The sequence below is a fragment of the Syngnathus leptorhynchus genome, chromosome 5 (assembly GCF_054491065.1).
Source record: "Syngnathus leptorhynchus isolate UIUO chromosome 5, UIUO_Slep, whole genome shotgun sequence".
Classification (NCBI taxonomy): Eukaryota; Metazoa; Chordata; class Actinopteri; order Syngnathiformes; family Syngnathidae; genus Syngnathus; species Syngnathus leptorhynchus.
This window is the reverse complement of record NC_141199.1, coordinates 6,125,861-6,151,489: the sequence shown is the minus strand read 5'-3', so window position 1 is coordinate 6,151,489 and position 25,629 is coordinate 6,125,861. Positions and strand designations below refer to the sequence as shown.

The following is a 25,629-nucleotide window of genomic DNA, read 5'->3' as shown; positions in this document are numbered from 1 at the left end:
CTGATCTTCTAAGGACTGACTTGGAGCCAGTCACCAAATGGAGCTAGGCCATACAAATAATGACAAACCTTCCAGTGGTGCGTTTCCATGCGTCTGGGTCATTTCAGAAGCCTGTGACAATCAAATGCTGAACATCAAAGTGGTTATATGAGCCTGCGTGCATTTCTTGACGCAGCCATGCTGGCAGGTTAGTCGCAGAAGCAGGCCAAGTATTTACAATAAATAGCAGTGATAAAATCAGCATTTTTCAGCCAACATACTGTCCAAGTGAATTCACATCTCACTTCAATGCAAAGGACAGTGTCTCAGCCTCACTCTCAAGTAATGGAGAGCAGGCGGCGCTGGCGTGCTCGCTTGTGACATCCCCACCACTGGACAGCAACTCCTTACCAGGAGGAGACGCCCATCCAAAAAGCCATGTCCGAGCCCCATCCACCGTCCCCGGACAGCCACCCGGCCGAGCGCCGGCCCCCGACTTCCATCCACGGAGGTGAAAGAGAGCTCCCGTCGAGAAGGACCGGGCATGCGTAAAAGCCATAATAGTTTTTCAAACCTTCTGTGTCACTCCAAATAATTGAATCCTTCGAACTCTTCGTCCTCCGTGTCACTTACAAACAAAGCCGCTAATGATGCCGGTAGTACGTGGGGCCCTTCGTCATTTATTTTGGTGGGGAGTTAGTGAATATGGACCCCTGAATAGTGATGGCTCTGCGCTATTTGATTTTTCTTCTTTGTCTTGAGTTAGTAAATCCTTGTTTTTTGTGGAAAATGTTTATTGGAGATTTAACAATGTTTTCTTCTAGAATCTGTTTAGTAAAGGGAAAATATCCCCCAATTCATTTCAAAGGCACAATCTGGGCTTTACGGCATTTAAATTGTAAGTTGTAATACCAGCATCAATCACTAGATGGCAGAGATGGCAGGGCTGTCCTTTTCCGACTGAGAACCATGGTTTCAGATTTGTCGGTGCTGATTTGTGTGGTATTAGTCCTTTTGAAAAACCAGAAATGAAAATATTTGTTTTCTATCGTTGGATGACTGGCACATACATATTAATGGCATTTACCATTAATTTCAATAGGGAAAGATGATTTGAGACAAGAGAATGTTTGGGTTACAAGCGTAATCACGAAACAAATTAAACTCATATCCTACAGCGCCACTGTGATAGTTACATGTTTTGTAAAAAAGGAGCTTTCAAGGTGGTACCCCTGCTAAAGACACCCCAAACCGTCATGGAATGGTTAATAAGTTATTTGATGCCAATGAAACATTTGACAATGGAAATTACAGTCATCATTACGTGCAGCAATATAAATTCCCATGTGTTTTACTGGATGATTGATTTTACACACAGGGAGGGTGCAAAAGTAGATATGCAATAGTATCACATCAACAAAATATACTTGATGATTCTATTTTTTTACAATTGTATACTGTACCTGACCTACATTAAGAGCTACATCAACATCAATATGACATCAACATGGCATCGCTGTTATTTTTTTTGTGTGAATTCTTCTCAGGTTCGACCATCATCATCAGGCCCGCAGTTTGCTACCACTGCCAACGGAACACCTCCCCAGCAACCTTTGCAGCAGTCGCCTGCCGTTGCGATGGCGTCAGGGTCCCCATTACATAACTGTGTGGCTCGCTCTCCTCAGACCCCGACCCAGGCTCAGACGCAAGCGGTTTCACGGCCTGGCAATGGCTACATGATGAACCCTGGCCCAGGTGTTAGTCAAACAAGCACCGGACAAACAGGACCCGGGGTCGCTCCAGGTCAGCCAGTAGGACCGGTAACACCTGAACTTTCCCATGCAGAGCAACTGAAAGCAATGGCTGCCCAGCAGCGTGCTAAACTGTTGCAACAGAAGCAACAGCAGCAACAAGCAGCAAACTGGTCACCAGCAGGTCCTCCAACCAGTCCCTACAACGCTGGACCCTTTAACCAAGATAAACCCAATAGCCCCATGATGTATCCACCGCAAGCCTTTAACACAGCGCAGGCCCCTCTAGTGGCTGGAATGGCCCCCAATAACGGGCCCAAAGCTCCTATGAACAACTACCTCCCTCACAATCACATGAGCTTGATGGGCCAGCAACAGCAGAACAGTATCGCCCAGAACACCCTGACCAAACAGCAGCAGCAGCAACAACAACAGCAGCAGCAACAACAGCAGCAGCAAACAGCAGCCATTTTGTCATATAACAACACCAAGCCGCTGAGTCACTTCAGCGGCAGTGGGGTTGATCACAGGATGACCCCACCCATGGGAGGCAGCAGCCAGGTCAAGAACCCTATGATGCCTCCTTACATGGCCGGTGGAGGCCAAGGCGCCGGGCCAGGACAAACCCAAGGGCCTATTCCGGGCCAAACAGCCCATCTGAGTGAGGAGCAGAAGAGAATGTTGCTGATGAAGCAGAAAGTGTTGAACCAGAACATCCCCTACAGCAACATGCAGCCTCATGGACAGGTAAGTTAATTGTTTAATGCTCTCCATGATCATTAGTGCTGGTGAGGAGTCGACATTGAATTCGTGCCGGAGGCTTGTCAGTACTACGGCCACATTTCTTTCTTTGATCTGACCCTGGAATGAGAACAAATAAGCCTTCGGTTGCTAGTATACGCTCGATCTTAGCCGGTCCATGTGCAGGATGATGGCTGTCAACCAAAGGTTTATATAAACAATCTTTTCATGACAAAAACAGATGATGCTCTGGAGGTAAAGGCCATTTAAACAGGCAGACTTCCAATTGTTTTAAAGACTTTCAGTGGTGAGGCCAGTGAAGGTAAAATGGCGGTAGTTACCCCAGCAACAAGCCAGGGCTGGGGAATAGGAAAATGGCCTGTCGAGAGCGTATTGATGCCTCTGCAACGCGACCACCACTGATAGCCCCCTCGCCTCCGCCCCGAAACACACAAACGCATGCACTTAAACACACACACACGCACAAACACACACACACACACTCACACACACCAACAGCAAGCCAAACAGCTCCTTCGCTCATACCCCCAATCTGTCACGGCTGACTGATGGCTGAGATTGGTCCACTAAGCCAAGCTTGCCGATGTCATTACCAAAATCCCACCTCAGGCAGTTGGATTCCAGAGCCTGGTGACCAACATGACCATATTCAGAATGCTTCACTGGCTCAGCCAGATGTCAGGTGTCTTGAATAATCCATTGGAGAAGAAATACTGTGGGCAGACCTACCTTTTATTTTATTTCCTTTTATCAAACTGCGACACCAGATAAGGGTCCAAGTGGTGTGTTTAATGCTAATTATGTCAGTGCTGTTGTATTGTGAATAGAATGTGCGCAGGCATGCTCTTTCCTTCTTTGTGTTTCTTTCTTACGCAAACACATCTGTTACGTTCATGATATGACTAGTTAGTCACCCCTGTGCAGATCTCTGAGTCTCCTCCTCCTCCTCATCGTCACCCCCCCACCCCCCTTACCCTCCTGCCAGAGACACTCAGCACCAATAAAAGAGCAGATTTATTAATATGGGGCCTTTGTGGCTGTTGCCTAGAGGGTTGTGTGTTTGCCTGCGTGCGAATGTGCCCATATGTGTTTGTGTGTGTTTCGTGGATTTCGATGGGTGGCGGAGAGGGGTTTGAGAGATTTATTTGAGTGAGCAGAGGAGAACTGGAGACTGCAAAAGCACGGCTAGAGAGAAATTTGCCGAGAAGCGAGCACAGGAAGCAAGAGATTTATTGTTTTGTGAATATAGTGAATATGAAAAAGGAGCAACCAGCTCTAAAGGGAAAAATAAGTGAGCAATGCAAAATGGAGCTTCGTGAATGCAAAATATTTCTATATTCTTCTTGCATTTTATGGGATTGTATTGGACTATATACTGTGGACAATATTGGCTCGTGTCCTTTTGCTTTAAACAAAATGAGGGCAAAATCGTAGATACTGTAGAGGCACTTATGTACATGTAATTAGTACACTGGAGTCTCACTGTCCCACAAAATTCAATTGCCGTTGATCAAATTACTTTGTTTTACATCTATACTCTTCTGATTCTGTCTGCAGGTTCCTTATTAGTTAGAGCTGCTTGCTTGACATCAAATATTTGATGATGATGATTTAACCATGTAATATGACTCTTCAACAATGCAACAAGCACACACATCTGTTGGAGTAGGCGTTATGGCTTTTGACGAAACTAGCCACCAGGGGGTAGATTGTGATGTGTTGACTTCTATCAATTGTTTTCACATCTAAATTGCCAAGGGCAAATAATTGATGCTGGTATAAAAAAAGGTTTGGCAAGTCATTTTCATATTACACTTTATGGTTAAACCACATGCAACAAGCAACACAATTGCTCATTTCCTTTTTGCCTCCAGCACTTCTTGTGTTCACTGTTGGGTGAAAAGCAACAACCCAATAAACTATATGCATACAATTGAGGCGAAACTTTTGGTAAGCAAAGTTGACATCTTCAATACTTCCGGCTCAACGTTGCGCTATAGGGCTTGGCAGTTTGACCTTGCAAAATCATTTCTGATTGTCAGCACTGCCAAACAAATGAGTATGTTTAAGTACTAGCGAACAATAAGTGCTGTGCGGTTTTTACGTTACACCTAATTCACAATGATTACGAAACGAACGAATGCCTTAAGGCCTCCGTTCGGACGCCACAAGGGAAAGAAAGCATTGGAGCATCCGTGTCAAGTCAGGTGAAGTTACATTGCGGAATGTAGCTGCATGCGAAGCTACGCAAGGTTTCCGTTGGGTTTCTATTTTTTCCGGATACCATATGCGTTTTTCCATGGACCTGAAGAAAGAAGAAGACGTGTGTGTGTGTGTGTGTGTGTGTGTGTGTGTGTGTGTGTGTGTGTGTGTGTGTGTGTGTGTGTGTGTGTGTGTGTGTGTGTGTGTGTGTGTGTGTGCGTGCGTGTGCGTGTGCGTGCATGTATTTCTCAAGTGAAGCTCAAACATCACTGTAATTTTTTTTTTTTAGGCTAACTGTTAGGAAAACCCTCCGGCCCTCCCTGTGTGGAGTTTGCATGTTCTCCCCATGTCCGCGTGGGTTTTCTCCGGGCACTCTGGTTTCCTCCCACATCCCAAAAACATGCTTGATAGGCCGATTGAGCACTCCAAATTGTCCCTAGGTGTGAGTGCAAGTGCGAATGGTTGTTTGTCTCTGTGTGCCCTGCGATTGGTTGGCAACCAGTTCAGGGTGTCCCCCGCCTACTGCCCGATGACGGCTGGGATAGGCTCCAGCACGCCCGCGACCCCCGTGGGGACTAAGCGGTTCAGAAAATGAATGAATGAATGAATGAATGTTAGGAAAACATCAGCTGTGCTCCTCAAAAGCTTATTAGTCAAGCTTTAATTGTTGCTCCTCACATAATGTTGTGTGCTAATTTATGGCTGTTGCCGAGGTTGCCACGATGGTAGAAGTCTCGACAAAGAAAAATCACAGCCATGGTTCTGTGGTAGATGTTGGCATGGTTGTATGTGTTTGATGTGATACTTTCAGTGTGTTCACAGTATCCAGGATTCAGAAAAAATGCTGAAGTGTACAGCATGATGTACAGTATATGTGTAGTGCATGTGCAGTATTGTAATATGAAAACATTGTGTAGATCTCTGGTTCTAATCTGCGTCATAATTAGAACAGGATGCAAGATGGACTGACAACGCTTGTCCAAAAAAAAAAACCGCCATGTTAAACTGAAGCAAGTTTGATCATTTTTGTATGTTAGTAAGTCAATGCATGTTGTGATGCATGTAGGAAATGTCGGTGTCACACACCGACTCCGGTACATGAAGAAGCTTGAGCCGGTGCTAATAACCCCATGAGTCACGACACCAGCCCCCACGTTCACGTACACACACTATCAACAATAAACAGGCTGTGAAAACGCCCACATGCATGCGCACACTTGTGAAGTCCTTCCTGCTGCGTACTCTCTCCACCCCTCTTGCTATCCTCCGGTAATTCCACTCTGATCATTGTCTCTGCCCTTCTTTTCATCTCATTTTCCAACCAGTTGTGCTGAAAAGCCTGACGTGCACAAGCTCTCAAGGAAAAGCAGCTGCCATTTCCCACATGGGGACTCAAATGCCAAGATCTAGCCAATACATGAGTTGATATGATTTTATATACAAACACTCACCATCATTTCTCAACTTGACAGTGAAATATACAAAAGAAGCTTGTGAGCAAATTTTGGACCCATTACTTTTATATGGAATGTGTTGGTGGGAATATTTGGAACCAAATTCATGTCTTGTCCCCTACTGCCACGGCATTTATGAATTCAGCTTTATCATAGAATGCAGACATGACACAGATTTTTTAATATTTACAATTATAAATATATATTTTTTTACAATTTAAAGTTATAATTGTCTCGCACAGTGGACCCCCAACTCATGGGCTGTGGACCAGTAGCGGGCCGTGGGCCACCGCACAAATGAAAAAAAAAGAAAAATCTGGTTTATTTATTAGACGAGGCTGAAAAATATTTGATTTTAAAGTGACCAGCTTGTCTACAACTGATGCTTGACAAGTCAATACTTGGAGACTAACCACACTGCTAAGGCTAACAAGGCCTTTAATATTGGAAGAAAAAAAAAAAAGAAGAAAAGAAGATAGGAACACATTTTACTTTAAACTTTCACTATCAATACAACTGCTGTGGCATACATGCAGAATTTTTTTAACTGCTGTTTTTTTGTATTTTTTTAAACAGACTTATAGGTGTACTAGATAATAATAAACTTAGAAGTCAAAGGTCTAAGATAGAAAGGAGGAATTAGGGGAAGGTGAAAAAGACTGGCTCTCTACCCACGCAATATCGCACTCCCTCACGCTCACAGATCGTCTGCTCACTCGGTCACACACATACATTGAATACTGCTCACTTTCTAACTCCTCCCCTCTCTCAGGCACACGTGTCAGGGCTTGAGCTGAGCTGCTCTCAGATCCCTTGTGAGTCTCTGAAGATGGAGGGGGGTGGCTGCAAGTTGTGGAGGGGTGTACTTGTGGAAAAGGAGAGGGCTAATGGGGGGGCTGTGTTCTCGCGTGTATTTGCTCTCCCTCACTCTGCTGAGATGCTTCCTGTGAAGAGGCACACACGACAAACGTCTTTCTCTGTGCTTTTAGTGTCTATTTTTTTTCTTTATGTCTCTTCTCTCATCATTCTCCCTGCAGCCTTCCCTCTTCGCCTCCTTAAACACTGTGCCTAGAGGAAGCTGCTGGTACTGCACCACATCACTTCGACTCAATAGTGTTTTTGCTGTCTACGTGTTTATAGAAAATGTATGATTGCATGAGATAAAATGCATATCTGTAATGTTGGGGTTGTTTCTGAGATTAGAGGCTAGTTGGGTGTACATCACCTCTGCATCGTTTTTCTGCATATAGCAGTATAAGCATCCATTATGGTTACGTACAATATGCTGCAGTATGCAACACCGACCCCACAAAGTTGTTTTTAACTTTGAAACAAAGCACTTCGTCAGTTGGGGTGGCAAACATTTACCGGACACCCCATAGCCACTGGTCAGAATAGATTGTATTAGCGTCAGCTAATATACTATGGATTAGCGATTTATGACTTATTTATTCGTGACGCCGTAAAAATTAAATCGTTGTGGAAGTCAAAATAGTAACTTCATTATTAGTCTGAAGTCAAAGCAAAGTGTATAAATTGGCATCTTCTTACGACTTTTTAATATTTTTTGCTCATGGCCAGTGTACTACAATGGTAATGACAGAGATGGCCATTAGGAATTTCAGAAAATTGTATCATGATTTTGCCTAACAGCCAGTGGGGGTGAGGCTCGTGATCAACGATTGAGTAAGGGTGGGTTGGTAGGTAGGTAGGTAGGTAGGTAGGTAGGTAGGTAGGTAGCTAGCTAGCTAGCTAGCTAGCTAGCTAGCTAGCTAGCTAGGTGGGTTGCTTAGATAGGTAGGTAGATGGATGGATGGATGGATGGATGGACGGACGGACGGACGGACGGACTGACGGATGGATGGATGCATGGATGGATCTTTGTTTTCTCTTTCTTGAATCTTTTTTCCTTATAGTATGCCCGTGAGCTAAAGAAAGGTAGGAAGGCAGATGCAGTCAGAAGGCTGCATACTAAACAGACTGCTGTCCCCCTGCCAGTACCTCTCACACACACACAAACAGTAAAAAAAAAATATTCATGTTTGGTTGCTCGTGTACATACTCACAAATAGCCCGCACACACAAACATCATGCAGACACTTCCCTCACACCAGCTCAAACTTTGGCTGCCTTCCTCAGCTGCCGGTTGCTGTGGAAACCATTGCCCAAGGCACCTTACAACCCAAATCAATGGCAGCTCCAAGATGAGGGTAGACAGGGGTTGCTTCTGTGTGTGTGCATACACGCGACAGCTTGTCTCTGTTTAAATGCTCCACTATTTGAGCACTTTAATGCAGAAGGTACTGACACTCTCACTAATACTATCAGTGTTTAACAAATTGGATTTTGGTTGCGAATTAACCAAATCAAGAGATGTCAATAGCAGATTTCACAGGAAAACTGATGGCTGAAGAAATGTGGGAGGTCAGACATTTGATTTTTATGTAATTGTGTGCCATGTCGCTAATCAGTAATCATCTTGTTTGTGTTGATGGTACCAAATGTGGCCACCACACACGCACAAAAGCATACATGAGAGAAGACACAGATGTGACCCTGTCCTCGTCCCTTAAATTTACCCCATCCTCCCCATCTGCTCACTCAGATGCTAACAAACACACACATAATGTGAACTTGCCCAAGAGCAGACAGCAGAATTATACTGTTTACCCACTTGTGTCTCGGAGTCACAGTCTCGTGGCAGCCCTCCCCTCTCAAACCCTACGACCACCAATACAGCGCTCAAGGGAATGGAGGATAATACAAGAGATGTGCAAGGAGGTGGTGTTGCAGGAACGCAGGACACAACTGACCTCAAATAGATTTGAAACAGATAATCCACTCTTAAAGTACCCTAATCTAACATTATTGTACCTGATACTGACACAAATGACAGAATAAAGCAAAAACGGACAGAATTCATGAAAACAACCTACTTTTGTCTCATAAAAACTGTTCCTTGAAAAAAAGACAGTGGACAGTCGTCTGAGTTAAAATCTCAAAAGTATTCCTTTTCTGATTCTCCAGTCCTCCGTGAAAGCAGACGTTTTGTTTGCGTTTGATCAAAATAAGGCATTTGCTTTTACTTTTGAAAGCAATGACCCTCAGTCCTTTGTGTGTGATATGCTTAGACGTGGCTCTGTTGCTTCTTAATCACAAAATAATATATACCAACCAGCCAACAAAAACAATTGGTTACTAAAATATCTGACAGTGACAAATCAACTCCACAGATTTTCAAAGGGTTTAGGTTTAGGGACTGATGATGTGTCTGATGAACCATTTCTACACTTTTCAGTGTGACTGTAAGCTTCAGGATGCAAAACTTACTTTAAGGTTTATACACATCTCAACCAGGGGTGTCCATAATTGTTGAGAGCACTATGCATACAGTACATACATAATTACATACAGTACATAGTGTACATATGAGGTGTTTCCAAGTCCAGTCCTGGAGAGCACCTGTTCTGCTTGTTTCATTAGAACATCCAAATATAAGTTGGGTTTCTTTTTTTTTGAGGGGGGGGGGGGGTTACCAAGCCTTTTGTTTAGTTTGCAGCTGCAGAAGGCTGTGAGTCATTAAGTTTTAGTGTGTAGTTCAAGGTTAGAGAAGTCTTTGATTGCCACGGCACACTTAAATCAGTTTGTCTTCCGTATATGACCCATCACAGCGAACACAATCACATACTTTAATGGTACACTGGATCGGTAATCATCCTGAGTGGCATCAATGCTGTAGGTTTCTTAGCTTCAGTACCAATGTTTATATGGACACAATTATTCGAATTAAAAGCCTCATTGGGATAAAAATACGTCATGTACACACCCATTCAGAATTTTTGGATTAAATCAAGCCCATTCCCATCAACGTTTTATTCCGAATGAGAGGGGTGGTTTATATTGATTGATAATTCAATCGTCACGTATGAAAACACTTATTCCGACATTTCAGAACAAACGTGCTCTACCGTGATGTCACTATACACAATCAATGTGAAAAATATGCGAAATAACGCTAATGTTTAAATTAGGTATGGACGGAGCGATGTTTTGTTTCTCCTTCAATCTGCCCAAACTGAACTGCCCATGTTAAAGCATGCATGAACACGCAAGTCTGAATCGGATTAATATTATTTATGTAAACAATACATCTGATCATAATTTTAATCCAGACTCTGATCGGATTTTTAAAAGTAGCGAGTGTTACGATCACTTTTAACCCAAGCAAGTCATTTCACGTGAAGTGATTTATCTTGCTTTAGAAACTGCCTTCTAATTATTAGCTAGTCATCATAAAGTTGGAAACCTTAAGTCAACCTTAGAATTCTATTTTCGAAGAGAATGTGCACAATCCGGCAATTTAGTATCACGTGTTTTGCGGGTTTGGTAACATTACGCATATAGCGATTTCAGTGGACAAACCATGAAGGGGATGGAGACAATTAAACACACAAAGCCATACCAATAAAGATTTGCTGTCACACTAATTCCATCCACAAAGTTGATCAAACAAACAGAGCAGTGAGACATCATCACCGGTGAAGCAAAGATAATTCACTTTCCAACCAGAGTTCCAATTTCACAGCATTGATTATCAGTGTCGTGGGTTTCATGTCATTTCCTGCTGCAAACTTGGCTTCCCAATCATGTGCATGCACCTATGAAGACTGACACATTATGGGAAACACAACATTTATCTTTTCTCATCTACTATAGTATAGTTTAATTAAAACAATTTAACGCCCCTCATATTTCTCCTTTCCACTCTGTTCCTCCTTTGCTCTATCTTACCTTGTCACACACTTGCATATTGTAGTTTATGTGCAAGAAGGCAGAAAATCTGCTTACCATACATACCGGAATGTTTGCCACTCTCACAAAAAAGTTGAAACTGCTTGGGAAAGCACATCCTTACCCACACCATCAACAGCCAACCTGTGTGTGTGTGTGTGTGTGCGCATCCATGTGAATGTGAGTGTGTAAATAAAAGCTGTTGACATCATGCATGGCAGTAGTGCAAAAAGGAAATAGATGTCAAAACATGAGCCCCGTAATTATTCCTTAGATGCTCTCAATTGATGTTTCTTCGGGGATGCTACGGTGTCGCACAATTTCCTGAACTCTCATGCGACATATTACATGAAGGTTGTTCTTTTTTTTTTCTTTTTTGCAACTAAGTGTATTTTTTGGGTTATTCTTTGGGGCATTCGATTTTTAAGATTCCACTGTGAACTTTAAAGATTTGAAAAGTTCAAATCCAGATTGATTCAAATGGCAAATTGATTCTTCTACCCATCCATTGTAGAACAGTTGATAAAGGCTGTATAAACAAGCGCATGCAGAAATGTGTATTTAAACTGTATTGAACTCAGCAAATCCTCTCAAGTATAGAGATTGACATTTATTGTTTGCTTTGGAATTCCTGTTTTTAAGCTTATTGACCATACTCAGAACCCTACACAAAAGTGAATATTTCAGGTGATCTTAAAGTAGTTAGTGTTTCCTTATTCAGGAACCTTTTATTCCAGATAAATATGCTGTCATTTTACTTGTATATTAGTAGATTTCCCATTGGCGTCTGTCCCATGGCCCACCCTTTAATATTTGACTTGTGGTAGTGTCATCGGACAGCTTCTATTGGACTCCCACCTCCGGCAGAGCTTCGCCCTTCTCCCAAGGGAAGCGTGGAACATTGAGTCAGAGTGGACCATGTTCTGTGTCTCCACTGTTGAGGCGGTCGACCGGAGCTGTGGCACTAAAGTGTTTGATACACTACCTTTCAAAAGGTTGGATTCACTTAGGAATGTCCTTATTTCAAAAATGAAATCACTTTTTTTCTCAATGAGGAAAACATGAAACTAATCAGGAATGCACTCTATACATTAATGTGATAAATGACGATTCTAGCTGCAAACATCTGTTTTTTACTGCAATATCTACTTTCCAGCAACCATCCCTCCCAACGGTCCATTGTGTTTGCTATTTGTGTTAAAAGGCGAATGGATGATTAGAAAACCCTTGTGCAATTGTGTCAGTTTTCATACTAAATTGTCTGAGTGACCCCAAATCTTTGAACGGTAGTGTACCTGTTGTGGTGGCAATCCACCAATCCATTGGTGGACACCGAAGACAAGAGATGCTGTCAGACTGAGGAAAGAGTCCTATCAAGCTTATTTGGCCCGTGGGACACTGGACACTGATGAGTACCAGCCGGCCAAGCATAACACAGCTTCAGTGCTCACTGAGTCAAATACTCTGCATCACGAGGAGCAAAATGAGGCGGTCCAGGCATCTTGTTTCCTTGACTCCTCCCTGGTGAGGTGTTCCAAGCATGTCCAACTGGAAGGAGCTCCCAAGAATGGCCCAGGTTGGAGACACTATGTCTCTCTCCCTGGTGGCCTGAAACACCTCAGAGTACCAGATGAAGTGGCTGGGCAGAGGGAACAAGGAACCTGGGCTCCGTTGCTTAAGATGCTCCCACCGTGACCTGACCCCAGATAAACAGAAGGGAATGGATGGATGTTTTCCTTCCATCCATCTATTTTCTGTACCGCGTGTCCCCAACCGGGTCGCGGGCGTGCTGGAGCCTATCCCAGCAGTCATCGGGCAGTAGGCGGGAGACACCCTGAACCGGTTGCCAGCCAATCGCAGGGCACACAGAGACAAACAACCAGCTGCACTCACACCTACGGCCTTCCAAGCATGTTTTTTCAGAAGGCGGAGGAAACCGTAGTGCCAGGATAAAACCCACGCGAGCACGGGGAAAACATGCTAAGTTCACACAGGGAGGGCCGGTGGTGGAATCGAATCCACACCTTCCTAACTGTGAGGCGGACATGCTAACCAGTGCTCCACCGAGCTGCCCTAGTGCCATCTACCTGTACATAATGCAGTGGCCACTAAATTTATAGTAGAATATATGCAAATGAACAATACATAAGCACACTTTAGTGATATGAAGCATGTGTCTTGATGACAAAGCCTGCAAAGAAAATAATTTAGAGGACACAAGACAATAGAGTTTACGTTATAGAGAGTCACAGCCTCACTGTCAGCACTACAAATGAGCCACCATCAGTCTTTATGTAATAACCGTTTGACACCGGGACTCTTAGCTGACAACTGTTTTTTGTCACACGTACATTTTGGTGTCTCGTGAACTGCTTTGGGCATAGTTGCATGACAAAAATAGCCACACACAAAAAAGACAATGACAAGGTCACAAGGTTGAGGGCCAGAATAGAAATATAGCAGGAGCAACTTCTCACCAGGTGTGACATGTTGAACACAGGTACATAAGTAAATCTCCAAGGTGAATACACATGATTTAATTTCTCATCTCTTGAAAAGTTCATGCTCCAGCAGTCCTAATGAACAATAAAACCTTAACTGTATTTATAGCTGCAACAATTGATGGCCTATTTAAATAACGCTATTAATCAATGATTGAGAAAAATTGTGTTGCAAGTACAGTTAAAATGTACATCCCTATTACTTTTAAATCACTTTTTTCACTGCAGAAATTCACAAAATGTTACGTTACAACAATAACAGTTAAACTAAAGACAGCAGCAAAAAGCAACCCCCGCATCGCCCCTGCCGACTAAACACGCACACACAGACACACACTGTTTTTCTGGTTTTTGCGCATCAAATTAGAAATTATACAAATAATTTAAAATGTTTCCACGTACAAGTGTGCTCAAGTACTAGTTATTGCTGTTTGGTGCAATGAGTTTTTCCCCTGCTATGTAATTATGAGATGCCCTCTTTTGAGTGTTCATTAACCACACCTCAAGTCTACAGTCGAACGTGTGTAAGTACAGAGGAGGTGGGGTTTTAGTGAACCAAGAGTTTTAGCCTCCAAAATAACTCCTATTTCAGAAGAAATAAGACCGCCATTGTGCCAAAAATATATAAAATAATAATTACCTGTGGAATGCTTAAAATAGAATCATGTTGGGTTTTTTTTAACATTGAACAACTTTAAGATTTGTAGTGTTGAGATTTTCAGATGATGAATGAATGAATGAACGAACGGACGGACGGACGGACGGACGGACGGATGGATGGATGGATGGATGGATGGATGGATGGATGGATGAATGAATGAATGAATGAATGAATGAATGAATGAAAATGTACTTGTAATCTTAGAAAATAGATGTTTTGGAACTCCCACAGGGATCAGCATGTCTTAAAGTTGCATGAAAACGTAGGTAAATAGCTCTCCATTTTTCGCTTTTTACATTTTAAAACAACTGATTTTGTTCAAATTTGACTTATATTTGTCTTAATATCAAACAAAAACAGAAGGTGCAGAGACTTCCCATGGTCAGCAGCATCTAATTTAAAATTGAATTAAAATTTAAATAAATAGTTGGAAATTTAAATAAATAGTTGGGTATTTGATTTGAAAAATTTAAATAAATAGTTCCCTGATGATAAAACAGTTTTTGATTGATTTATTGTCGGCTGTCCAATTGTTTTAAGAAGGCTGATGCAGATATTTATCAAAATGAAGAATATCGGCGCCGATAACCGAACCAGTCAATAATCAGTTTATTATTGCTAATCTCAAAACATCACTATATTTTCTCAACTATTGTTACTCTGGTTCTATCTAAGATGCAGATCTGGGTGCATCCTTATTGTGGGTGGGGGTGATGGATTTGAAATAAGCATCTAAGTCAGGTATTCCGCAGTCACCTCTCAACACTACTGGTTTACGATTAAGAAATCTGTTTGTTTCTCTTCTCCGTTTCTCCTTGACATAGACAGCAGGCATGGCTTAATGACCTTGTGCATGTGCTGTAGTTTTTTTCAAAGGTAGGCTGCTATATGTTTTGCTTTTGTGAAAAGCAATCTCCCTGGTTGAGTTCATAAATCAAGGTGGGGGATGGAAATGAAGACTGCATGTGTGTGCACGCGTGTGCATGCGTGTGTGAGGTAGAGCGCGCCAGAGAGTGATAACAGCTCATACCTGTCCTAAGCGGGGATGCATCTCTTCAGATGTTGCATTTGCTTGGCTTGACGTGGTGTCCGCAACGTGACCGATTTCTCTTGTTCTCTTTTGTATCCTCGGTGGGTTTAAACTACAGGGTACCTCGTTGAAAATGAATCGTGATTTATGGAACCAATGAGGTGTAATGGACAATGTCCCCATCAGAGCAATAAGAGTGACTTGCCCTATCTTAATCCTGAGAGTGAAATAATTTAAACTTGTTCTGAATGGGAGAATTACATCTACTCTTGCTGATTGCAGACTCGGTGAGACAACTGCCTGCTTTGCCTCTGGGTGTTTTTTCTAAAACGTCATTGTTAAGGTCAGAGGACCAAACATTTTCAGCTGGTGCGCAGGGCTACTAATCCAAAAACTACTATGTATTTACAATAATGTGTGAATGAGACCTTTTAGACCAGAATTAAAACCAAAAAACAATCATATACAGCTATTTAAACTATATATGACACCATGATGTCATAGGTTCCTTCGGGTGGCAAAAGGCAAATGTTCTCCGATGGTGGTAAACAAACCCTTTGAGTTATTTGACTAAGGCAGATCAACTGAAGAAAAAAAGCATAAATGGTTTAAATCACTGATTGTCAACCGGTGGTCCATGGCCCTCTAGTAGTCCCTGGCGGTATTGCAGGTGGTCCGTGAAATTGTAAATGGATTTTTTTTTAAATGTTTGGTGGAAATTTTATTTATTTCCCAGCTAGTTTCGTGAATCAGTTACCCATCCAAATTATGTCAAATGTAGCTGAGATTCCCAAAATAAATAGCCTGTATAGGTCTGTCCTCCTTCATTGCCAAATAAAATAATATTCTGCCAAAGCAGGGGTCCCTGTGTTGCTTCTTGGTTATAAGGGTGGTCCGTTGGACAAAAGTAGTTGAAAACCCTTGGTTTAAATGAATGATCTTCTTCTTGCATGGCGGTATGGGAAGTCTTGTCTACTGTTGTTTCAGTGTAGCAAGTGGTGGAAAGATGTCGCGTGAGCTAAACTGCTTGTAAGGGACACTTCATGAGCACGACGCAGAAAGTATGGAAGGACAGAAAGTTTGTTCGTCTTGCTGCACGTCACATGTCCTAAGTCGCCCTACGATTGGTTCACTGTCGAAATGCCCATTATTTCCTGACCAGCGCACTACGGCGGCTCCTTTGCTAGCCCCAATCAGCTGCGAAATAATTGTGAATACCATAATAATAATCTAAAAAAGAAAAACAACAGTATACAGTCTGTAAATGATTCTGTGTGGTCTTTGACTTTTTTGTGTGTTTATTATGCCACATTAAAAGGAATGGTAAAGAGCACTTGGATTAGAATCATATTAAATAAATTTGCCTGTATTGTACCACAGTACTTAGTTTCTACACTGGGAGGCAAGGTCAAAGAGGAGAAGATTATTCTCTTCTCTCATTTTTTCAACTAATCAAATATAATTTCAGTATCCCCACTGTCCAGCAAAAAAGGAAAAGTGTGGACACCCCTGGTTTAAACAGAGATGCAAATCAGTTATTGTCTGAACTTGTCAACAAATACTTCTCTGTTTTTTATGAACTTTACTCAGAATTTCTCACAAGGTCTAGCCAGGGTTATAATCAAACCAATGAACCTTAATGGAAGTATATTTTTCCCTTTCACAGGAGAGTTGTATTTTTAAAAAGCACAAAGTGTACTTTCAAAGTGAGCAGTGAAGTGGCCTTCTGATATCCAACACTTTGTTCACAATTTTACACGCTTGGATTGAAGTTTGAACCAACTTTGTTTCGTAACTCTTTCACATCATTGCTTTGGCAGGTTAGCAACATTACACTCCTTGAAAAATGGCCGGGTACTGTTCGTCTGGTTTAATACAGTGTAAGCTCTCCCGTCTCACCATTGTCAGGTCGTCTTAGGAGTGCCTCTTATCCAAATACTACAACACTGAGCTGATTAAGCGGAAAGTCTATGCCTGTATGTGTGCTCGTGTGCAGGGTTGGCATCAATGCATATTTGTCTATCGGGCGTTGAATCGTGTTATCTTGCTCTTGTGTGTTTGTGTTGATGTGTGAAAAGCCTCATTCTTGTAAAACTGCAAGCAGTGCATCTCAGAGTGTGAGTGTGCCTTTTGAGGCGTCTCAAACGCTGCCTTTTTTCTCTCTCATGTGGCTTCTCTGGTATGTTTGGTATTTCACAAAGCCTCAGATCCTCCTCAAAAGCTGGGGGAGGTGTGCGCGCATGCAGTGCGTGCTTGTGTCTGTGTATAAAGTGTCATTTCTCTGCCGTGTGTTCTTGTATAGGGGGGCTTGGAAGGGTGTAAGGGACTGTGCACTGTGATTAACACACACATTTTGTGTCTGCTGCGCCAAGTTCCTTTCCTTGTTAGCGTGCGTGGTTGGGATTTTCTGCTTCGCTGGACGGGCAACGATTGTGTGTTTACGTTCACACATGCTCTCTTAGTGTGTGTGCGTGTGTGCTTGCGTATGCACGTGCATGTGACAGAGAGTGTGTGTGTGTGTGTGTGTGTGTGTGTGTGTGTGTGTGTGTGTGTGTGTGTGTGTGTGTGTGTGTGTGTGTGTGTGTGTGTGTGTGTGTGTGTGTGTGTGTGTGTGTGTGTGTGTGTGTGTGTGTGTGTGTGCGTGTGTGTATGTTTGTCTAAGAAGACCAGGATGTAATTAGGCACAATGGCAGTAGCTAATGGAACAGCTGCCTCATTGTAAATGTTTCTTGATGCTACCATGTGGGCAACAGCACGCACGATGTGTGAACCACCCGTTCTGACTTTTTTTTATTTTTTGCTCTCCCTCTCTCTCTTTTGTGTGTTAATAATTTTATAGTCTGCCTTTCCTTAGGGTTGTGTCACGTCTGTGTCACCTGTCGTTCATTGTTCCATTCTTCTATCCCATTCCTAAACTGTTAAGGTTTTGGCTTGCTGTTGTACTGGCTGATCATGTATAGGAAAAAAAAGTCTCAGCCATCTTTCTCCCCTCCTTACCCCTCTGTTCCTCTTTGTGTCTGCTCTGTTCCTTTGTGCGACACTATGTCTCTATCTCTGCCTCACTTTTCCCTTTTTCCTGCCTCCTTCTCTCCCTCCCTCCCCTTTTCTTTGCTATTAGACCATTTTTCCAGCAATGAGACTTGTCACCCCTCCCCATTTCTGTCCTCACCCCTCCCCTCACTACCCTTTCCTCCTCCTCCCTATCCCCCTCCTGTGGAAGACCGCCTATCAGCGAAATGATAACACTACGTCACTCTGTAATCTGCCAGTGGGGGTTGTTGCAGCACACACACACACACACACACACACTGAGCTCTCCACTTTCCAACGCGACTCAAGTAAAGACCAAATCGGTCTCATTTTCCATCTATCACTCTCTTTTTATTTCTTCAGTCTGGCCCTGCAGCCCGTCTTTTACACTTTGAACTTGAGACCATGATGTGTGCGTCACTCTTAGTCACAACAGTCACCTTGGGCGCCATGTCCCTATAAAATCTCCATACTTACATGACCTTGCCCATCACAGCCTAAACCTCATTCGTCTTCCATCTACCCTTCTCTTTGTCCTACTTTCTCAAAACAAGCAGTGCGGAGGAGGTAAATCTCTCTGTGGCCTCTGTGTAGGCAGGCCATGCCAACACTTTGCCCCTGTGGAGACACTAGGGAACGAAGATAAGATGGGGTGTGGTTTGGTTGTTTGTCTGTGTACCTCTTTGGTAGTTCCATGCTGTCAGCCAAACCTCATTGCTCTTTTTGTACATGACGACAACTGTTTAAGTGTTTGTTCATAAAGTATGCTACCTTGTCTTCCGGCACTCTTTTCCAATTGTTTTACAATTTTAAAGCAAGATGGGAATTACTGTACAGTAGTTGTTATTTGGACAACCTATGACATCAGTGTAATGAATGGTGAAACCTGGATAATGGAGATGTGCCTCATCCAGCAGCCAGATCTCAATTGCAACTAGTGACATATCCAAAAGCGTGCTGGAAAGTGACGCTCAAGAAATGTGTTGCCTTAGTTATGATAGAAAACTGGTTTATCTATTGTGTCCCCACTTTCCGCTGGATGTTTTTAAGTATTTCTTAGCTTTCTGGTGTTTTGTGTTTTTCTTTCTAAAGTAGCTGCTAGTTTTTCATGTTGATGCTGGCTTGTTTATGAAGTCAATTTGGAGGCTTAAAACTGGCAACATATTCATGATTTGAAAATACTTGTACTATTATAAGATTTGTTTTTTCTAATCAATGACCCTAAGCAAGAATAATACCCGAGTGTTATTGTTACAATGCTGTTAATCTGGCAAATGCATAAAAAAGGGACCTACCAGAAGGTACATGATCTTATTTATTCCGTTTCTAAGTCTGCTCTTTGTGTGATGCCACCAGCACCAATCATTCATTAACGTCAACCTTGCCATCTGGAACAACACACACAAACAGATCTTGCTGAAATTGCACAAACTTGCACAGCCTTTCCCTTACTCTGTAGCGTTGTTATCGTTCGATCTGTCTTGGACATCAATTTCAATTCAGTTTCATTTTTTAAAATATAATTCAGGAACTGGAATGACGATATTACTAATTGGATGGCAATGTTTTATTATTATTATTATTATTATTATTATTATTATTATTATTATTATTATTATTATTATTGGAGACAATCACATACACTTGTTCACAATCGAATATATTACAGTATCTGGCAACCAAGTTTTTCTACTTTTTCCACTCTTCTGTTTCCTCTTCTGCTGCTCCCACTACCTTATGCCATACCTCTTTATTTCCACTACAATATATCAACTCATGCTTTCTTACATTGTTTCTCTCATTAAAAAAAAAAAACTCTCTCACTCCACATCCACGAACCATATAAGATAGTCTGCCTCAATTTGACGATATACAGAAAAGTTTTTACTGAAAACCCATTGTGTGACTTAATTATACTTACATCTGTAGTTCAGATCTGTAAAAAGTATTGGATTATCATACATATGTGTTGGATCCACTGTCTATCCCTTACTGTCCTCCTTCAGGAAAAACAGTATTATACTGTACGTCTGTGGAATGTTATGTCTGGCTAAATATAGTAGTTTATTTTCCATATCTCCTTCTGCTCCTCTCTCATTCCACCTACCTTGTTGCTTACTTCATTTTCCAGATGAAATGACCTTGGTTATGAAGTTGAGGCTCACCTTGGAATTCAGGAATTCTAAACTTTCATGTTACTGTCCACATTTAAGCCTGCTGTCTTCGGGGCCAAGCACAAGAAAGTTTGCCCCATGATTATTGTCTGGGGAGCACACCCGCCGTCATTTCGAAATATAGATACTAGACCCGTCTACATTAATCGATTAATCGACATCTAATCAATTTAGAAAATAATACACAAGTATTTTGCTAATCAAGTAATTGTTTGGATCATTTTTAACTCCAAATAGTCCAACTCCTTTTATTTCAGCCTCTCAACAGATATTATTCTCAGATTTCTGTAGTCATTCATGAAAGCAGACTGATTATCTTTTGTGTTTCATCAACATAATAATAATAATTCAAGTAGGTTGGACCACAAACTGAGCCACTTGAGGGTTTGTTCCGGGCCGATTGTTGGCCGCGAGCTGCCAATTGGATAGCTCTGGGATTCACTCAAGTGTAGGGCGTCACTCTATATCAGACCAACACTTCTCACACTCTCTACACAGTTTACACTATTTATACTCTTTATATTTATACTATTTATATTTATACCAAGTACCAGCATCTTGGAAAGCCACCTGCAATTTCGTTGTACCTCCATTTTGTTGTTCTATTCTATTCTATTCTATTCTATTCTATTGGAGCACAGGCAGTGTAGTGCACATTGTGTAACACAACAACAGTTGGCTTCATTGACGTCATCCTTGTGCCTCACTCTCCAGGCATGACTTCACAATTCAAGATTTGAATTAATTTAACAGTTGAATTAAGTGTTGGTTGATTGGTCATGCCTGGAAAGTGGGGCGCAGGGATGATTATGGCCAAGTGGTCACTTGTGGGCTGACTTCAATGAAGTCTGTGGAGATGTCCTGCAACTTGGAAGCTACAAACATTGTATGAACAGTCAGTGAGGTTAATGTAACTGCCGCAACGCTACAACTTTGTACTAGCATGTTTACATCACACGCAACTACTCGTTTACAGCACTGCTAGAGGAGCATGGATATAAACAACATGCCAGATGTGAAGAGTATAGCAGGGAACAAAGTGGACAGCAGCCCAAGCAGTTGGTGCCGTAAAAATGGAACCGTAATTCCATGGTTTGGCTTTAGTCGGACACCCGCCAGTAAATGGTAATCTGCAAAACATGCCGCCAACAAATCTTTACTAGCGACTCAAACATGATGAGTCTTTTCTATCAGTTAAAGACGACTCATGAAGATCTGGACAGAGAACTTGTGACAAAATGCTAACGTTACATTAAAACCACTGAGTGATGAGATGAAAAAGATAATACAGTGGACCCCCACTATTGGTGGGGAAAAGGGCCCGGACTGGCCTGTGAGTAGAAACAGTCGAAGTATTATTGACGCCCTTTGATATGCATTGAAGAAAAAATGTGATTTATTTATTTTTTCTTCTAAACAAAACAAAAATTTGGAAACAATGCTCAACCTTCAAAATGCATCTTCCACCTAAAAACAGACTTTGGCTTCCTTGCAAAGAGGAGCAATTATTTGTCCCACTGAATAAACATCTCAAAGGGCATCTGCAACAGTGGTTCTCTTTTTTTTTTTTTTCCCCTCCACTTTACGCAAACAGTGCAGTCGCCACACTGACTGATTTTATTTTATACAAATATTTACTGTATGCATGATATTTTAAGATCCAAACGTCATTTAATGATCTAGTTTGCACAATGGCATATCAAAAACGTCATCGCGCAGCACAAGAAGGCGCACTCTCTAGCTGCATTGCGTACTGTATTTTTTTTTCTTTTGACTCATCCAAATGCATAGCCTAGAAGAGTGTACAGTCTGTTCATGACAGACAACAGTGCCTTCTGACAAAATCAGGTGACTTCACCACAGCAGGAAGGGAACTTTCTTGTAAACCGAGTTTATTCTGTCCACCATCATATGTGAAATTCAACTTCTTTTAGTGTCTCACCAATAAGAATAGTCTTAGTGAAGTGATATAACATAAATGTTTATCACGAAGGTGCTTGTAGACATCTAGTAGCTCTGAATACTTCTCAGCATAATTGGCATCATAGAAAAACATGTTCTTCTTTCTACCGTCATTTAGTCGACAGATGTGCAACTCTTAGACACGTTCAGGGATTTTGTTGTTCCGTCACTCTAATTGCATTTTTAAACATGCCATTTTGTTTGTGTGTATATTCCCGTGCATGTGGTACAATGTATCAATAAAGTCCCTCCCTGGTAGCCATTACCACTGATTCATGCCTCCCCCCCTAATGGTCAAATCATTAACGTTATTTAGACCACTGGCTGTTGGCGGATGTGTGTGTTGTTTTCTTTTCTTCCGTGTTTGTCCACAGAGCAATGTCTATATATGCAATAACGTTTGGGCTGTACCGCGTGTGTGTGTGTGTGTGTGTGTGTGTGTGTGTGTGTGTGTGTGTGTGTGTGTGTGTGTGTGTGTGTGTGTGTGTGTGTGTGTGTGTGTGTGTGTGTGTGTGTGTGTGTTTGCTTGCGCACGCACATGTGTTAGACTGTCCTCGGGCCGTTCTGCGTATTGATCTCCATTTGGTCAATGAGCAAGGCTAACAACGCTAGAATATGCTGCTCTTGCCCACCCCCAATCAATCTCAGCAGCCACATCACAAATGGCCCACTCTGCTCTCTGAGAGCACCTGACGCATTAGCCCACCACAGCCACCATTAGACATCTTTAACGATCACCTCCAGGTTTGAAAGACAACATCGGATATAGTAGACAGGTATGCACGCTTTACCAAATTGCTTTATTTTCCCTATTTGTTACAGGGATAAAGAGAAGGTGCAAAACTTGACCTGCAAGTGTGCTTAACACACACTAACACACTTCTGCGTGTGTTGCAAAAGCCACAGTCATTGGTTTTCTCAGGTGGAAAAGGTTTTGTTGTCATTGATTTCTTTGCGGCACAACCTAGAGGCATAACATTAGTCTCATAGGACAGATATGCGCATACGCACACACATGCATATATATACTCGCAGAAAAGTGGAACTTGTCGATAAGGTCAATCAGTTCGGGTGGCTCATCTGTGGAGAGGCACCGCAGTCTCGAGAGAAAAGAAAAAAGAGAAATGACATATGCAATATGTGGAGGATGCATTCTCGTTGCTTCCCACATCTGGTGTGGCTCAAGAGGGACTCATAAAAGCAAGAAGAAATTCAAGAAAGTGCTGGAGACCTGGTAGAATTAGCTTCACCGTGGCCCCTCTAGATTTTCTTATCACTCACTAACACCAGTATGGCACAGTTAAACACTTACACGCTCACTGAGTCATTTACTGCTCTACTTTTGTTCTCTCTCTCCTCTCTTCCTCTGAGGTCTAAATCCCTTCATACTCAACGACTTAACCCCTCTCTTTCATTTCGCCCTCTTCGCTTGTGCTTGAATCCACCAGTAACCATTAACCGCGGCATGTGTATGCGGTGAATAAAGTAACGTTTTGTCGGGTGCCACGTTCCTGACGCGTGGCGTGCCTCACCACTTGTGGACAAACTGCAAATGATCAGTTATCCATTCTCCTTACAGTTTATCCTAACAATAAATGGCTCAAAATTCAGAGTTTATAAATAGATTCATTTTGAGCTATGTAACACTGCCGATTGTGTCTTACCAAAAAAAAAAAAAATTGTTTATGAACATAATTATTTTCAGCCATGTAACATCGTCAATTGTGTCTTAGCAAAAAAAAAAAAAAGGTATTGATTATTCTGATTCACTCCTTTATAGATGACTTCTTGCTGATGTGCATGTTAACTGCTGCAGGTGAAGACTAAATGAGGCTGTGAATTCATGTAAAAACTTCAATATATGGACAAACAGACATCACCATCTTGAGGCCTGGAGTCCCTCGATCTTCTTTGTCTTTGTCTTTAGCCTGATGGAGTGCTTTCAGATAACTTCAGACCGCAACTGCCACCTCCTCCCCCCACTCTTCCTCCCAATCACCATCCATTTGTCTCCTTGTGCATCCGCCCGCTACACTGGCTCACTCCCTTTCTGCCTTCCACAGCTCACACCACCCCCACCTCCCCCTTTACCTCAGGCCCCTCCCACCCAGGGCCGTCAGGTTAGTGTCAATTCTTCAGTATATGCCTGCCGCCTTGCTGAGCTTGTCGGTAGAGCGGTCGCTAATTAGCAGAATTGTACGATAATGTGTTCTTTCCTCTTATCTTTTCAATCCCATCACCCCACCCCCTCATCTCGCCTTAAATTCTGTGCCGTCAAAGGTTGATGTCACAAATTTCTATTCGGCATTCAAGAATCTTTTCCATATCGCGGAGCCTCTTTTCTCTGACATCTGACTCGAATTCCGTTGTCCTTGGGTTGTTGACTTAAACACCGAGTTTAGCTTGTTTTCTCTGTATTATTCTTTGCTTTCCTCCCACTCTGTCCCCACGACCCCCCCCCCCCAAAGCAACCCCCCCACACTATTTGTCGACACATCGATCTCAGTTCTCGCTTTCAAGCACAGTTTCACCAATATATTTCTCCCTGCCCTTTTGCCTCATTTCTTCGATATGAGTGTTTTCATTCTTTTATCAAAAGCTTTGATTCTGTGCCTCTCATGTCATTCTTACAGCCGCCACCCCTCCCTTTTTCTTATATCTCGCTCCATGGTATTGTTGTTTTCAAATACATCTCTGGTCACAACCGAGGTAATTGGCTCTTCAGCGTTTCGTTTTATGTAGAGAGCATTTTGTTTTCGTGTTTTCCACCAGAGTTACTACAGATTGGTTGCTTGGCTACCATGGCGATCAGACAACTGGAGTTGCACAAATTTTATGATCTCATTCTTTATATTATTATTAATGAATATTAGGAATGGGATCAAGGAAAATAGCCGGTGTTATTTCAAGTTAACAGTACTCAGTACTAACTGCGGCGGCTACTGGTCACTTTACGATCAGGGATTAATTTAAAGGCATACATATGTATCTGCCAGATGCCCTCTAGCACCAGAAGCGTAAGCCTGTACGAGAAAAGGGTCAGGTTCTCCCGGGTGCTTAAATCAGGAAAGGCACGCAAGTTTCACTTTTGGGGCTGTGCAGATTCTCCTATTGACTCTTATTGAAAATGGCAAGATTAGATGGTTAGATTTTGACTGATGTGGGTCATGAAATCCATAGAAATGTGTGGGGCTGGAACAATGGCAGGCTTACTTGCTTTTTCAACAAATGGAACAGCTCCAAATATCCATTTAGTCATGAGCATAGTCCTCTGAATAAGTTACTTTTATTTTATTTATCAAGTACAGGATGCAAATACACATGCTTCTTCA

General features: G+C 42.2%; 1 protein-coding gene across 2 annotated transcripts in view; it reads left to right on the top strand.

Moving 5' to 3' along the window:
- Window positions 1–25,629, top strand: part of maml3 (mastermind-like transcriptional coactivator 3) — a 96,384-nt gene that overhangs the window by 53,727 nt on the left and 17,028 nt on the right. For both annotated transcript variants that reach the window (XM_085911269.1, XM_085911268.1), the window contains one exon: window positions 1,527–2,477. In XM_085911269.1, the coding sequence (XP_085767395.1) occupies window positions 1,527–2,477 (951 nt within the window). The remainder of the gene's footprint in view (window positions 1–1,526; window positions 2,478–25,629) is intronic.